Source organism: Dendrobium catenatum, unplaced genomic scaffold, assembly GCF_001605985.2.
Source record: "Dendrobium catenatum unplaced genomic scaffold, ASM160598v2 fragScaff_scaffold_798, whole genome shotgun sequence".
Classification (NCBI taxonomy): domain Eukaryota; kingdom Viridiplantae; phylum Streptophyta; class Magnoliopsida; order Asparagales; family Orchidaceae; genus Dendrobium; species Dendrobium catenatum.
In genome coordinates, this window is record NW_021319260.1 from 455120 (window position 1) to 469058 (window position 13939).

The 13939-nt window shown below is 35.5% G+C and overlaps 1 protein-coding gene across 1 annotated transcript in view; it reads left to right on the top strand.

Moving 5' to 3' along the window:
- The first annotated feature begins 907 nt into the window (after positions 1–907).
- Positions 908–13939, top strand: part of LOC110114422 (ent-kaurenoic acid oxidase 2) — a 32251-nt gene continuing 19219 nt past the window's right edge. Inside the window, exons 1-6 of the mRNA XM_020847291.2 lie at positions 908–1236; positions 9919–10249; positions 10644–10793; positions 11027–11275; positions 11359–11445; positions 11521–11602. Of these exons, the coding sequence (XP_020702950.1) occupies positions 1007–1236; positions 9919–10249; positions 10644–10793; positions 11027–11275; positions 11359–11445; positions 11521–11602 (1129 nt within the window). The 5' untranslated portion in view covers positions 908–1006. The remainder of the gene's footprint in view (positions 1237–9918; positions 10250–10643; positions 10794–11026; positions 11276–11358; positions 11446–11520; positions 11603–13939) is intronic.

Consider the following 13939-nt stretch of genomic DNA (forward strand, 5'->3'; position numbering starts at 1 on the left):
AAATACAGAGTACGGAACAGAAAATATTGCATTAAGTTGTCTCTCTCTTTGGGGGTGATGACATCTTAGAAGAAACTGAGTAAAGAATGCTTGAAATTGCTCCAGAGTGAATGCTTGAAAGTTCGAATGTTTGCTGGAAGCCTGGAACTTGAAAATCGATACGTCGCCTCTGTCATTCGACCTTTACCAGGGTTTAAATGTTGATGCATCGTCGACATCTCACTAGGCGTACCACGTCGGCAACTGGGGGTCCGAACTGAAAAAAAAAACTTTAGGTTAATGTTTTTAGAGGTGGCGTCTTAAATATATGAGGCGAGCCTCAGTAAACTTGAAGCGTAAGCCTCATAAACTGAACTTATTGCGTGGGCTTTGAAGCTTAAATGGACCAAATTGCGCTGAGGCGCACCTTTTATTGTTCAATTTTAAATGTTAGAAGTCAACCATTAACAACTCAACACAATTTGAAATAAAATATCATGAGCTACAAAAAAAAAAAAAAAATCTCAACATTGCTCAGTGTATGAACCAGATGATAATATGTGATCAAAAGAAGAAATTGAAGATAACAATAGAAAAACATCTCGATTGTCATAGGGGTCACAATCGTATAACCAATTTGACTAAAACCCATTCTTGATCGTTCAAATATTAAAGGCTTGCAAACTCGCCCAACATAATTTGGGCGCATGAGAATGCATAATTTTTAGGATGACTAATTTATTACTCCCTAAAATAATTATTGTATCTCTTGAGATAATTATAATAATAGATTTATTCTTAATTTACAATTATGAGTTCTGATAATTCATTTAAAAATGAGTTCTGGAAATCATTCCAATAATAAAATAAACAATGAAAATTATTAAAAATTAGAAAAGATCGTTAAATTCTATAACATTGTGCTCAATTTGCGTACGACGATCCTCATTTGTCTATGCTCGTTTGGGACGATTCCATTGTTTTATCGGCCGCCCAGTAACCGCACTTACTAGAGAAAACGCCCGGAATGGAAGTGGTTCCGGCGATCGTCGCGGCGTTGGCGCTCTTCCTACCCTTCTTTGCGTGGATACTGAGGTGGGCTCACGAAAGGCGGTTCATCAGAGAGCTTGTCGCCGGACCGGGCTCTCTGCCGCCGGGGTCGATGGGTTGGCCGCTCCTAGGCGAGATGTTCGACTTCCTCCGCTACTTCAAGTTCGCCAAAAGACCCGATGATTTCATAACGAAGAGGAAAGCTAGGTAAGATTAGCTGCTATTATTTCTTATTCTGTTGTATGGTTCGATATTGACAGTTCTAAGTATTTGATTGCTTAGGTATAGAAGCAGGTCTGGATTTAGAATGCACTCTTAGTGAAAGGAGCAAAATGAAAAAGGTTACAGCTTATATAATTAGTTACCGACCCATAAAAGATTATAAGTTAGATTTAGTTATGTTTTATAAGGAGGCATATTTCTCTCTTTTTTTTTTTTCTTGTTTTGTATCAATTATCAAATGTTAATGGATTGTTGTAAATGCACAAAGAAAAATGAATGAAAGTTTATCAGGCACATTATAATTGTTTGTATACATTTAGCAAATCAACAAGCAAAATAAACGAAGCTGTGCTCGAAGTCTGAAGTAGTGAAGCAATCAAATTAACTTCAATATTAAAAATAATAGTTAGATATTGAAATTTAAGTTATGTTGTTATACTTTTGCGTGAATCTTTTCATATAATTAATCTTCACACTTGTCATACTACATGTGTGCTGATGTTTCTTATGCTTCCTCCAAAAAATATTAATACTAAAATGAATAAAAAAATTAAGCCATGAAATGCTATATTTATGTCAATAATTATTAAGTATATTAATTATTAGAGCTATAATTAAAGGTGAGATAAATAGTATCACTTAAGTAAATCATATCCTATTTTTATAGGGTAGTAAGCACAACGTTAAGCTCATGGATAGCCCCTCTTTGTCTCTCTCTTAGCATGATGAGAATGACAAGATTAGTTCGAGGATCCACGTCCATAGTGCAAGCCTGATGATGTTGATGAAGATATTGATGCCGATGATGATGAAAAATGAGGGTTATGAGGTTTCCTAAATGTAATGTTGAGGAGCATGGTATCATTGGGGTCATGCTTGGACATTTAACTAGAATCTAATTAGAGGATGTATGATATTTAGGAGGTATAACCACCAAGAGTGTTGTTGTAGCTATGTTTTATTTAGGTGTGGCCAAGTGCACATCTCTGGGGCTATTTTGTAGGGATTTAAATCATGCTTAAGCTAACCTAAGCCCCTAAGCTCAACTGAAAAGACCCATTTTGACGTCCCTTAAGCCATAAATTTTTAAAACTTCCTTACTATAACTTAGGGTTTAACCTGACTTAAAGATAAGTTGGGTGAATTATCAGCTTTAGCTTGAAAGCTCAAACCTATTTCTTGTGATAATTGAGTGATTTGAATTATAGTAAATATAAAAGTATATTTAATAATTATTAAGTTTATACTCATAATTAAGTTTATCTTTTCAAAGTAATTAAGTTTATCTTTCAAATTAATTAAATTTATCTTGTTATAATTAATTAAGTTGAACAATCTTTGAGTTTTTTTTTTTCCCCGCTCTTTAGTTTGTAGGATGGAATTAATTATGATTTAGGCAAGGTTCATACTAATGATCTTGGAAGGCCCTTACCAGCTCGACTATCTGAAACCCAATTAATCATCATTAAGTTTTAATTATAATAAAGTTTTTCTAATAGTAAATTAACTCATGTTTATACAATAATTGAACACTATAATAGATTAAGGAAATGAGCTTATGCTATAATGTTGTCAAATATTTTTCTCAACTTATGTTAGCGTATATTATCTTTTTTTTGGGCTCCAAAATTTCAATTTAGCTTCTTTAGAAATATTATTTACTTTTGAGTTGAATTTTTAGGAGTTAAATTGGATATCAGATAACATACTAAACATTGATTTTGCCTTATTGCGATGACTTCCTAATCTAGTTTGAGGTTTTCTATTGCCACAACCACTATAATTATTTATCGCTCTATTTCACAAGAAAGAATTATTTTCAAGCTTAGTTGGTAAGCTCAACAATACTTGTTGTAACATTGATTTGATAGGATGTAATGCTATTTGGTATGAGTTGATAGTGGGGCTCAAGTAGTTCAACTTCATTCCTGATGTATTTCCTAAGTGCAGTGACAAGATATTCAAAGGCGTTTAAGTATTCAATAACCAAAATACTATCTTACCTTAAAGTCAATAATTTCCCATATAGTTTCTTATAGTGATATATTGGGCACTATTTGGCTCTTACATCTGTTTCATCTCTATATAAGTGAGGGTGGCTTTTTCTAGTCTATGTTCCTTTGTTAAGGTGTTTGTCCAATAAATTTTTGCATTTTTAGTTAATTTCATTTTGACAAATTCAGCTCATGGGTAATTGTCAATCTTATACTAATAAAAAAATCATCCATTTGGATAAACCGGTTTAGGAATCTATTAAGGTCATGAGTATTATCCTATGCGGGAGCGTTAATTTTAACGGATAGTATAATAACCCAAATATGAAAATGTATTTTAAAATGAAATATTTGAATTTTTGTTTGAATTAGAGCATTGCGGCGCTGATATTATAAGCGCTGAGGCGCAAGCCTTTGAGCGCCGTGGCGTCAGAAATCACCACTGCGATATTGAAGCCTCTATTATATAATAATTCTAGATTCAACATATGGCGCTACGACGTTGGGTCGGAGCGCTGCTAGGCCACTAATAGTATTTTTATATATTTTTTATTCTTATCCTAAGCACAAAAACCTTCAGCGACACAACCTCTCCCTCATTCTTGCGTGGCTTGCTCGGGAAATAAAGGGAGAAGGGAGAAGGGAGATGGAAGAAGGGATAGGGAGAGGAGAGAGGAAGCTCTCTTGGGCTTTTTTGTCCGTCATTTCTATTTTAAAAATGAATTCTGATTCTTGTAAGTTACTGTTTTCTTACTCCTGTATTCGATGATTTTAATTTATGCCAATTTTATATCCCCTTAATCTACCAAAAATGTATCATCTCCTGATTTTGTTAGCTTTCACTGTATAACTTTTTATATGTTATATATTTGATCATTTTGAATGATTTGATATAATTTTATTATTTTTTCACTTGTTAAATAAGTTTATAGGAATTTGTATGTAAAATAAGTAGAAAATATATGCTGAAAATGGATTAAAAAGTAATGTGATGTGATCTTATATGGAAATACTAAAATGTTGTTTGGACTTAAATAATTAATGTGATGAAAATATATTTAAATGTTGTACTGACTGATATCAGATATACATGATATGGTCACTAATGAGAGTCATAAAGAGCTAGAGATTGATTGCGAGTTAAGGAGTCAGGCCGACTGATCCATGTGATTCATTGATTGAGAGTTATAAGGGGCGATTGATCGGCAGTCATAAGGGCATGCGCAAGACCAAGTTACTCTCATCTGAATATTTGATAAATGATTTGAATACTTCATGATAAAAGTATTGATATAATTACTTTACAAATAACTAGCTGACTGAGATAACTGAATGAATGATAAAATTGATTGATTGAAAGATAAAGACTGAATGACTAGTTAATTGATTGACAGATTGAGATGTGATGTGTAATAGAACTAATAAATTGACATATGTGATCAGTATATATAGCATATATTGATGCATTATCTTTCTTTCATGATTTACTGCATACTATTTTTCTTTTGCCTTACATTGATTTCCGTTGTAAGATTTTAGTTATTTATAGGTGGTTTTTATGCTCATTAAGTAATTTTATATGATTTGAATTAAAGATAATGAACATATGATTTGAGAATTAACAGTAATGATATTTTGTTTTTATTTTTAGTTCTTTAGTTATATGTATTCCTTTGTAGCCTGTAGTAGCTATTATACATATTGTTTTGGACAATAATTATAGAATGTAAATATTGATTATAAAAATATAATAATATTTTTTCTGTGGTTATTTATTTTCTTTAATACAATTAATTAGTTTAAAATGTTAAATTGATCTAGTTGTAATTTAATGATTATTGGTTGTTAATTGAGAGAAAAAAAAATAACGAGTAGAAAAGATAGTAAAGGAGAAGAAAAAAAAAAACTTCCTCTTTAAATTCTGGGGCATGACAAAATGATATCAGAATAATAGTTAGTGGAAGAATTTGCTTGTAACCAAAGCTACATTAATGATAGCATTTATTTATTGATTAAATGCATTTATATATTTATTTGTTTTGAAGAACTTTTATATTGTATTTGTTTATTTTATTTTGAAAGATTTATTTTGTATTTAAAATTTGTTTTTATTGATCAAGCAAATGGACTTGAAAGGGAATAAAAATTAATAAACTTGCTTTCCTCCATCTTCTCCCTCTTTGCTCAATCCTGTCGGCTGAAGCTTCTCATATGTTTTATCCTTACAGGAATGGTTGAAACAAAGATATTACTCTCGAGTTGTTAGTTTTCACTCTCGTATGAGGTCCTTCGCTCAATGGTGTGATCCTACTCCATTTGGGTAGTCACGCATGAGGACGGCTCTATCTAGTTGCGGTTTTGCTCCTGCACCCATCTGCTTTTGTTCGATTTAATAACTGAACGGTTCACTTGAACCGGCCGGACTAGTTCTTATAGTCCTTTTGACCACCATCACCCAAGTAAGGTTATTCTGACCTCCGTCACCAACCGACTATGGTCCCTTCAACAATCGTCGTCTGACTACTATCCTTCTGACCTCTGTCACTTGCCGACTATGATCCCTTCGACCACCGCTGCCCTACTATAGTTTTTCTGACCACCATCGACCGAATATGGTCCCTTCGACCACCATCGACCGAATATGGTTCCTTCGACCACCATCTTCTGATTACAGTCCTTCCGACCTCCGTCATGTGTCGACTACAATCCCTCCGACTACTTTCGCCTAACCACAATGCTTGCAACCCCCGTCGCCTGCAGACTACATTCCTTTTGACCATCATTATCCGACTACGGTCCTACCAACCAAATGAATAGGACAACACTCTCTTAATAACAATTCTCATGACATTGGGTTCTTCCGGTCCCAACCATGCAAAGTACATTATATGATATATATTTGCTAAATTGAATTAGCGCCTTTCTCTGAGGAATGACATTATTTGTAATCAACTGCAAACATTAGTTGATTCATTCAAACGGGGCAATGCCTCATGGTTTTTCTCCATTTTTCTGGGTTTAACGTAAAAATTATTGTGTTTCTTATGCATGATGCACCCTACTCTTTTATCTATTTGTGTGTTGGATCTCATAAAGCTAGGACACTAAATTCTCTTTCTCTCTATTATCATGAATATTCTGAGATGCAACATAGCTTTTAGGAAAGTATGCTTGATTTCAATGTCCAAGAGATGTAGAATGACAAGCTGCCTGGTAGCAGCTGAAGGCATTCCTCACAAGCCAGAGACCTATGGTTTTCCTTACCAGAAAGTGCTCTAATATTCCCTTTAACCACATATTCCAAATTAGACAGGACAATCATTAGTTGACACATATATCTGTTGCTTGTTTTCTTTCTCCAAGTTTCCAACTATAAGACTAGTAAAACCTAATCTCAATCTGCAGGAGGTTTGAAATTGTAAAACATGTGTGATTTGGATATACAAAGTTTAGAGATCATTCAATCCTGCCAGAGAGTGACCACGTGCCAGGACCACTTTGTCATGCCTATTAGCTAACAGATTTCTTATGTAGCTGAGATATAATACAAGTGAAACTACCAATCCAATCCTTATGTTTTTGTGATTAGTTGAGTGGGAATCGTACTGCTTCTTGCTTCAACAGATGTGAATCCACTTGGATTAGTTTAGAGTAATGGCGGATTAGTTAGTAGGGTAAAGTAGGGTTACTTGCGTAAGATAATTATTTTAAATCTATAAATAAACCCCAACTGGGGAGAGTGAGATATGAAATGAATGTAGTAAACTTCCTTGGTTCTTGTATCTTCTCGTCTTTTTTTTCTTTTTTGGGATTTTGAGTAGCTCAAAATGCTTTGATAGGCCTTGGGTCCTATCATTGGCGTTTCTGTTGAGAGAACTTATGCGCGAATCCATTGCTGTTCGTCTCCAAATTTTCTTCTTCATCTTCAATAATAAGTATAGTAGGGTAAAGTAGGGATACACTGCAATCAAAAGAAACATGGGTAGATGATCCTAAAGCCTATATCAACATCAATTCCAACCCAATTGCATTTTCTGTGACATCCTGTTTCTTCTGTTCAAGTTCAGATTGTATCCACGCCATCAAACCATCTCTAATTCAAGATTTTGTCTCTGATATGAAGCACTTGAAGATTTCAAGTGGATCCTATCAATTTTTGAAAAACAACGAGAGATCTCTACGAATTCAATGAAAAAAATAGAGAAAATAATCACTTTATGGAGAAGAAAACAACTAATGAAAGAAAAAAATAAACAAGATACAAGTGATCTTCTATTTGAGGGGATGATCTATCTCTCCCAAATCTCTAGATGCCGCTAGAGCCCAAAGAAACCAAAAGGATCTCAAATTTCAGCCAAATTTAAGATGCCATAACCCTAGGAAAACAAACTATTTAATGCTTACAAATCAAAAAGGAAATCCCTAAACAGTCCCTACATTCAAATTTCCCTCCCAATTCCCTCAAAAAATCTTCCAAAATAGCTCCCATGGATCTCGCGGCATGCGCAGGAGGCGGAGAAGTTCCGCCTCTGTTGCGCTGGGCCGGTCTCATGTGGATCGGCTGGACCGGTCTAATAGTCTCTTTGCCTACATCAGCATGGCAGTGTCCAAATTTTGCTTGTACCCCTTCATCAATGTTAGTTGCAGCAAATCCTGCCGCCATCTCAGTCCCAGACCTTCATTGCCTGGAAACTTCCATCTAAGAAATCTCTAGCTTTCTATTTCACCAACTTTCTTCGACCCCATTTAGATCTTCGTTATCCACCAATCTTACTTTGATTATGCTAGTTGGTTCCATCCAAGCCTTCATTAATCTGTAGTCTGTTATACATTCCACCTCCCGCATGTTTTGCAAATGTTTGTGTTCCTCTCTGCAATTATGTGGATTCCAACAACTTTCATGCCAAGTTTGATGATCCTTTTTCTTCTATGAAGTCGCGTCAACAAAGCTTGCAGAGTTACAGCCATCGCATGGGGCTTCACTGCCTCTTCCACGCCACCTCTGACTCCATCTTGAGCTTCTTCTTACAACTCTTCCATTTTTATAATAGGCCATTAACTCCCGCAACCTAGATTCGATGACACAAATCTCCACATCAATGCTCAAGAATCGCAACCATCGTCCAAGATCCTACAAACTTGACGATGCACTTGCGCAACGATTTTGTAGTTGCTAAATCTTGTCGCCACATATTTTCACTTTCATCTCCTGGAGTGCTTGATTTTGTTGAGCCTTGTTAGCAGTTGTCAATCCTGAGTACAATTCGATGTCAACTTTAGATCACCAACCAAGATCTCATCAGATCTTGTTAGTATGCGACCAGGTGTTCTATGAAAGAATCAGAAATGCTATAATCTTGCTTCCACCTTCTTCTCCAAATCATAGTAGAGGTCTTATCAAGATCAGTGGAATCAAGAATGATGGAACATTATCTAGCAAGTGTTAGTAAAACGAAGGAGCAACTTTGATTAATCACAATGATATTGCAGGATTTTGCCGGACTTAATTTTGATGGACAACAAATTCGAATTGCAATTAGATTTGAAATCAACGGTGAATGTTAAGTTATAAGAATCGTTATAAATATTCCTCATTTTAATGGGGATAATTCACATGAATGGCTTCTAAAGGTTGATCATTTCTTTTCTTTTAGTAATCTATTTGATGTGTAGTGTTCTATAATCTCTTAAGTATATATGAATGGTCCAACATTGTGTTAGGACCAGTGGTGTCTTCGAACAAACTTTTGAGTCTTGGAATTCTTCCAAGCAAAATATTCTCTAATGTTTGGCCATTCTCTGGAGTACATAGAATATCATCTTGAAATAATAAAACCAGCCTTGAGACACGATATAGACCATTGCATCACAAGTTCACATGCTAACGAGATCATAGAGAAATCAGATGTGCAATTGTGGTTGACTGGTTGGCCCCCATCTCCACCAGACTTACTTTAGTAGTCTGACCTTATCCAACCTTGATGACAAAGCTTGCCATGAGAGGGGTACTAATTATGTGAATTCAACTTGTGTTGGTTTAGTAGAAATGGTGGAAATTAGAAGGGTAATTAGCCTAAGTTAGTTCTTGTAAGTCTATAAAGAAGTCCAAATCAAGGAGAATGGGATAGGAAATTAATGTATGCAATTTCCCCATTCTTATATATCCTCTCCTCTGTTTTTTTATTTTGGGAGGAGTTTGATCACTCCAAAATACTTTGATAGTCTTGGGTCCTATCACCAACAGAATGCTCCAACTCTTACTGCAACTTATTTTTTTTACCTTTTACGTCCTGCGTGTAATGCTTAATTTAAATTGACATATAAGATAGCCATACTTTACAATGGTAGGATGTATTTGAAAATCCGAACTTATCTATCTTTTCAATCGTTGAAAATCTTACCCTAAAACATTTTCAGGCTTTGGCCTTCTGATAATGTCCCTCAATACAATAATTAAAGTTAACTTTGCCCTATTTCATCTATCCGTAGTTATTAGTCAAATCTTTTTATGTATTGTGGACTTAGAAAAGAAAAAGGGAGTTTATAGGAACAACAACTTGCCAGAATTCTTGCCAGACCCATATTCCTTGTATTTATTACATTATGATTAGAACATAAACTTAACTTTGCTTCTTCTGCCCATTTCTCTCATTTCTATCCCTCTATAATGCAGGTATGGGGACACCGGTATTTATAGATCCCACTTATTCGGCAGTCCAGTGATAATCACATGCTCCCCTGAGTTCAATAAGCAGGTGCTTAGTAGAATGACAGAGGAGGAGAGTTTAAGTTCAGGCTGGCCCTCAAATAAGCTGCTGGGAAATTCTTCAATTGCAGTAGTCGATGGAATTTTGCACAAGAGATTAAGAAAGAGTTTGATGGAAGCCTTCACAAACCCGAAGGCTCTTAATGCTCAACTAAGTATTGCACAACCTGTCATTATTTCAGCTCTTGAAAAGTGGGTCTCTAAGAGATGGATAGTTGCATATGATGAAACCAAAACTGTAAGTTTTTCAACCATTTTAGACTCATATCGTGCAGGTAATTTTAATGCACGTTGATGTTTTTCCTTAGGCTTTTTTATTGCTTTCCCTTATTTAATTTACAGCTTGGTGAGACTTCACAATAAAATAGACTGTGCAAACTTTTTCAAATACATAATAACTAAATCTAGTGACGCTGTGACGAAAGGATTTTGAAGACCGTGAAATCTAGGCATTCTAAAGCAGAATAGAATTTAGAAATATGCCACATTTTTCACAAATGAAATGATATGTACGTATTTGTTAAGAATGAGATGATCAGATTCGAAATCAATTTTATATGTTGACCTGACCATGTACTGATTAGATAATTCCAATTTTAGCACGACCAACTTGTTTTGAAAATCATTTACAGATGACATTCTGCAACATGTGCGAAGTACTTGTTAGCTTCAAGTCGATGGAACTTTTAGGGAAAATGGAGGGTCTATATAGAGGACTTATGGCTGGATTACGGTCACTGACAATTAACATTCCTGGAACAGCATACCATCATGCTCTCAAGGTAAGCTTTATGGAAATGATTACAGAATCACTGTTTCAAGTTGATAAGGTGGTTTTCCTTGCCCTTTTGGGTTGAGAATACGATTGCTGGTGTCAGTTTGAGTGCAGCTTAGTGTTTGCAATGGAATAAACCTCATTGTACCGTTCAGAAATTTTTTTAGTTTCCATCTATGACTAAACCTGCAGAGTACAGTCTATAAATAATATGATACACAATTTCTTGTAAGTGCGCAGTGCAGGAAGCAATTAACTGACATCTTATTAGATGAAATGAGAAAAAGGGTGGAACAAGCAGTTCAGAAGCAGGACTTCATGCAGATCTTGATGGACTCGGTTGATGAAAATGGAGCTAAGTTGAGAGAGATGGAGGTAGTGGAGAATATTGTGTCTTTAATTTTGGGTGGCTATGAATCCACCTCTGATGTCATGATGTGGGGCTTGTACTATCTGGCCAAACACCCTGAGATACTTGAGAGGCTCAAGGTATATCATTATCCCATGGATTATTGTTGTTTTAAGTTTGTTTCTAGCATACTTGGTGATTGAAATTTTGAATATTTTTTCAGGAAGAAGCTAAATTAATAAGAAAGCAGAAACATAAAGGGGAGCTTCTTAGTATCGAAGATATTAAAAGTATGAACTATACTTCAAAGGTAGGCTGGAGAAAATACCAGGTACAATCTTATTGAAATGCTAATAATGTCTTTACCATTGCTTCTGGCCTTCAGGTGGCTGAGGAACTAATACGCCTAGCAAATATTTCTCCCTTCATATTCAGGCGAGTAGTGAAGGATGACGTTGTTTTAAATGGTGAGTAACTGAAATATTTACATTCTTCATCGGATTCTCCTGTTATTTGGAATACTTAACAAGCGTCATGCTAGCAATTGATTTTTAACAGCGACTTCAATGGAGCTGCAGTCATTGATAAATTATCATACAAAATATAAGCTTTGTATTGTTATATACAGCATGCACAGGGTTATTCATTTGGCTTCGAACATTGTAGATATCTTGAAATTTGAATCTAACTTAAATCAAAATCAATGAATTAAAAAAAAAAAGTCATGACAGGTTCATATCGGTTTTGAATTTAGTTAGGCCTAGATCAGATTAGACAAACTAGAGATCAAATCAAAATATATATGCACCTACATATTGAATATAAACATATCAATATTTATGTATGCATTTATATCTCTATTAATTCAAATTTGTATTTATCATTTATGTGTCTTGATATGCTATCAAAAAATTCATTTGCTCGAAGCATTAGTCTTGATGCAATATTTGGATTGGATCAAAATTAGATTTAGGATTATCTTACTTTCAATTTTTGCAAAATTATAGTGGAATTGAATGTCTAGATAAGACGAACATATTGACGCCAAAAGTGATTTGATCCAAGTCTTGAAGTGTAATTGAAAATTTCATGATATTAATTGAATGAACAAATTATTTTTAAATCTTGCATGCTTATAATCAAGTCAAGTGTCTTGATGAGATGAATTCAAGGAGCCCAAGATCATTCGATTCCAATGTCATTAAGACACTTAAACAAGGTTTAAAATTGCGTAACTGCGCCTCGAGGCGGTTTTCGTCCGTGAGGCGAGGCGTAAGCCTCGAGGCGGTCTGAGGCGTAAGCCTCACTAACACAGAATTGCGTAAATGAAAAATTAAGGATTTTAGCAGGAAAATAATAGCAATAATGGAAAATAATAGCAAGAATCGAAAATTACACAAAAAATTCCAAAAATCTACAACCCTAAAATTTCTTTCATTTCAAAAATCTAACCAAAAAGTAAAAAAAAAATACCTAAAATCCTTTGTGGACTTCTCCTACAAGGCGGCCGGACACTTCAACTTCGCCGGAGAGTGGCGGCGCCGGCGGGAGAGGCGGCGGGAAGGCTAGCCGAGCGGACGGGGGGCTCTGGATGTCGCGACCTGGAGCAGCAAACGGGCGGAAAATGTCGGGATGGAGCTTAGGCCGATCGGGTGTGGAGATTTAATGGAAGATTTTAAGTAGGTGGGCCCTTGGGATGAGGCGTACGCCTCTCTTAAAATTGCGCAATTGCGCAACAGAGGCGCGCCTCAGCTTCCATGAGGCGTACGCCTCACCACTGCCTCCTATTGCGTATGCCTTGAGGCGTTTTTTTCAGGAATTGCGTAGAGGCGCGCCTCTTATTGCGCAATTTTAAACCAGAGGCTTTAATACAGGCCATTCGATAGTGTTATAGAATTTTGGTTGGATATTTCAAAATGGCACTAGAAAAACTATAGTATCCGATTCTTCATATGAAGGGAATTTTGACTGGAGATTGGATAGAGCTTGGAGATTTGAATAACTCTAAAGCTTTTTACCCAACATTTGACTCCTATGATCATCGTTAGCCCTACCATCATTTGAATGCTATTACTTGATCAGTGTCACTTGATCACAACATGGTTTAAAATTGCGCAATATGAGGCTCGCCTTGAGGCCCGTATTTGCGCAATTCCAGTAAAAAACGCCTCAATGCTTACGCCTCGATTTTTTTTATGAGGCTTGCGCCTCAACTTGGTTGAGGCTCGTCTCGCCTCACTGGCATGAGGCTTACGCCTCACGCTATATATATTAAAACTTACATAAATCTTGAAGTAAATGCCCGACATTTGACTCTATAGGAGAGGAGGAAGGGGAGAGAGCAGTTCATCATAATGATGATTCAAATGAAGAATCCCTTAGTGATGGCAATGTTGATGACTTATGAGTTTTTATTTGATATGTCATTGCTATTTGTTTTTGAAAATTGGAATTATATGTTAATAAAAAGAATACTGGGATTTGGGAATGATAGAATTTTGAGTTGAACTATATTTCATGTTGTCTTATTATTGGGATATTTTGATTTCAATTCATATCTCATGCTTTTTTATGTTTTATATTATTCACTCATTAGTATATAAAAAATTTATCATTTTATGTTTACGCAATCTTTTGATTTGTGGCTTACGCCTTGCCTCACGAATGAAAAACGCCTCAATACTCGAATACGCAATTTTAAACATTGGATCACAATCACTCTTCTGCTATTGCCCGTCCACCGTTACTTGGCTTCTTTTGTCTAATTTCCATCTAATCAGCATCACCCAATGGTCATTGTCCGG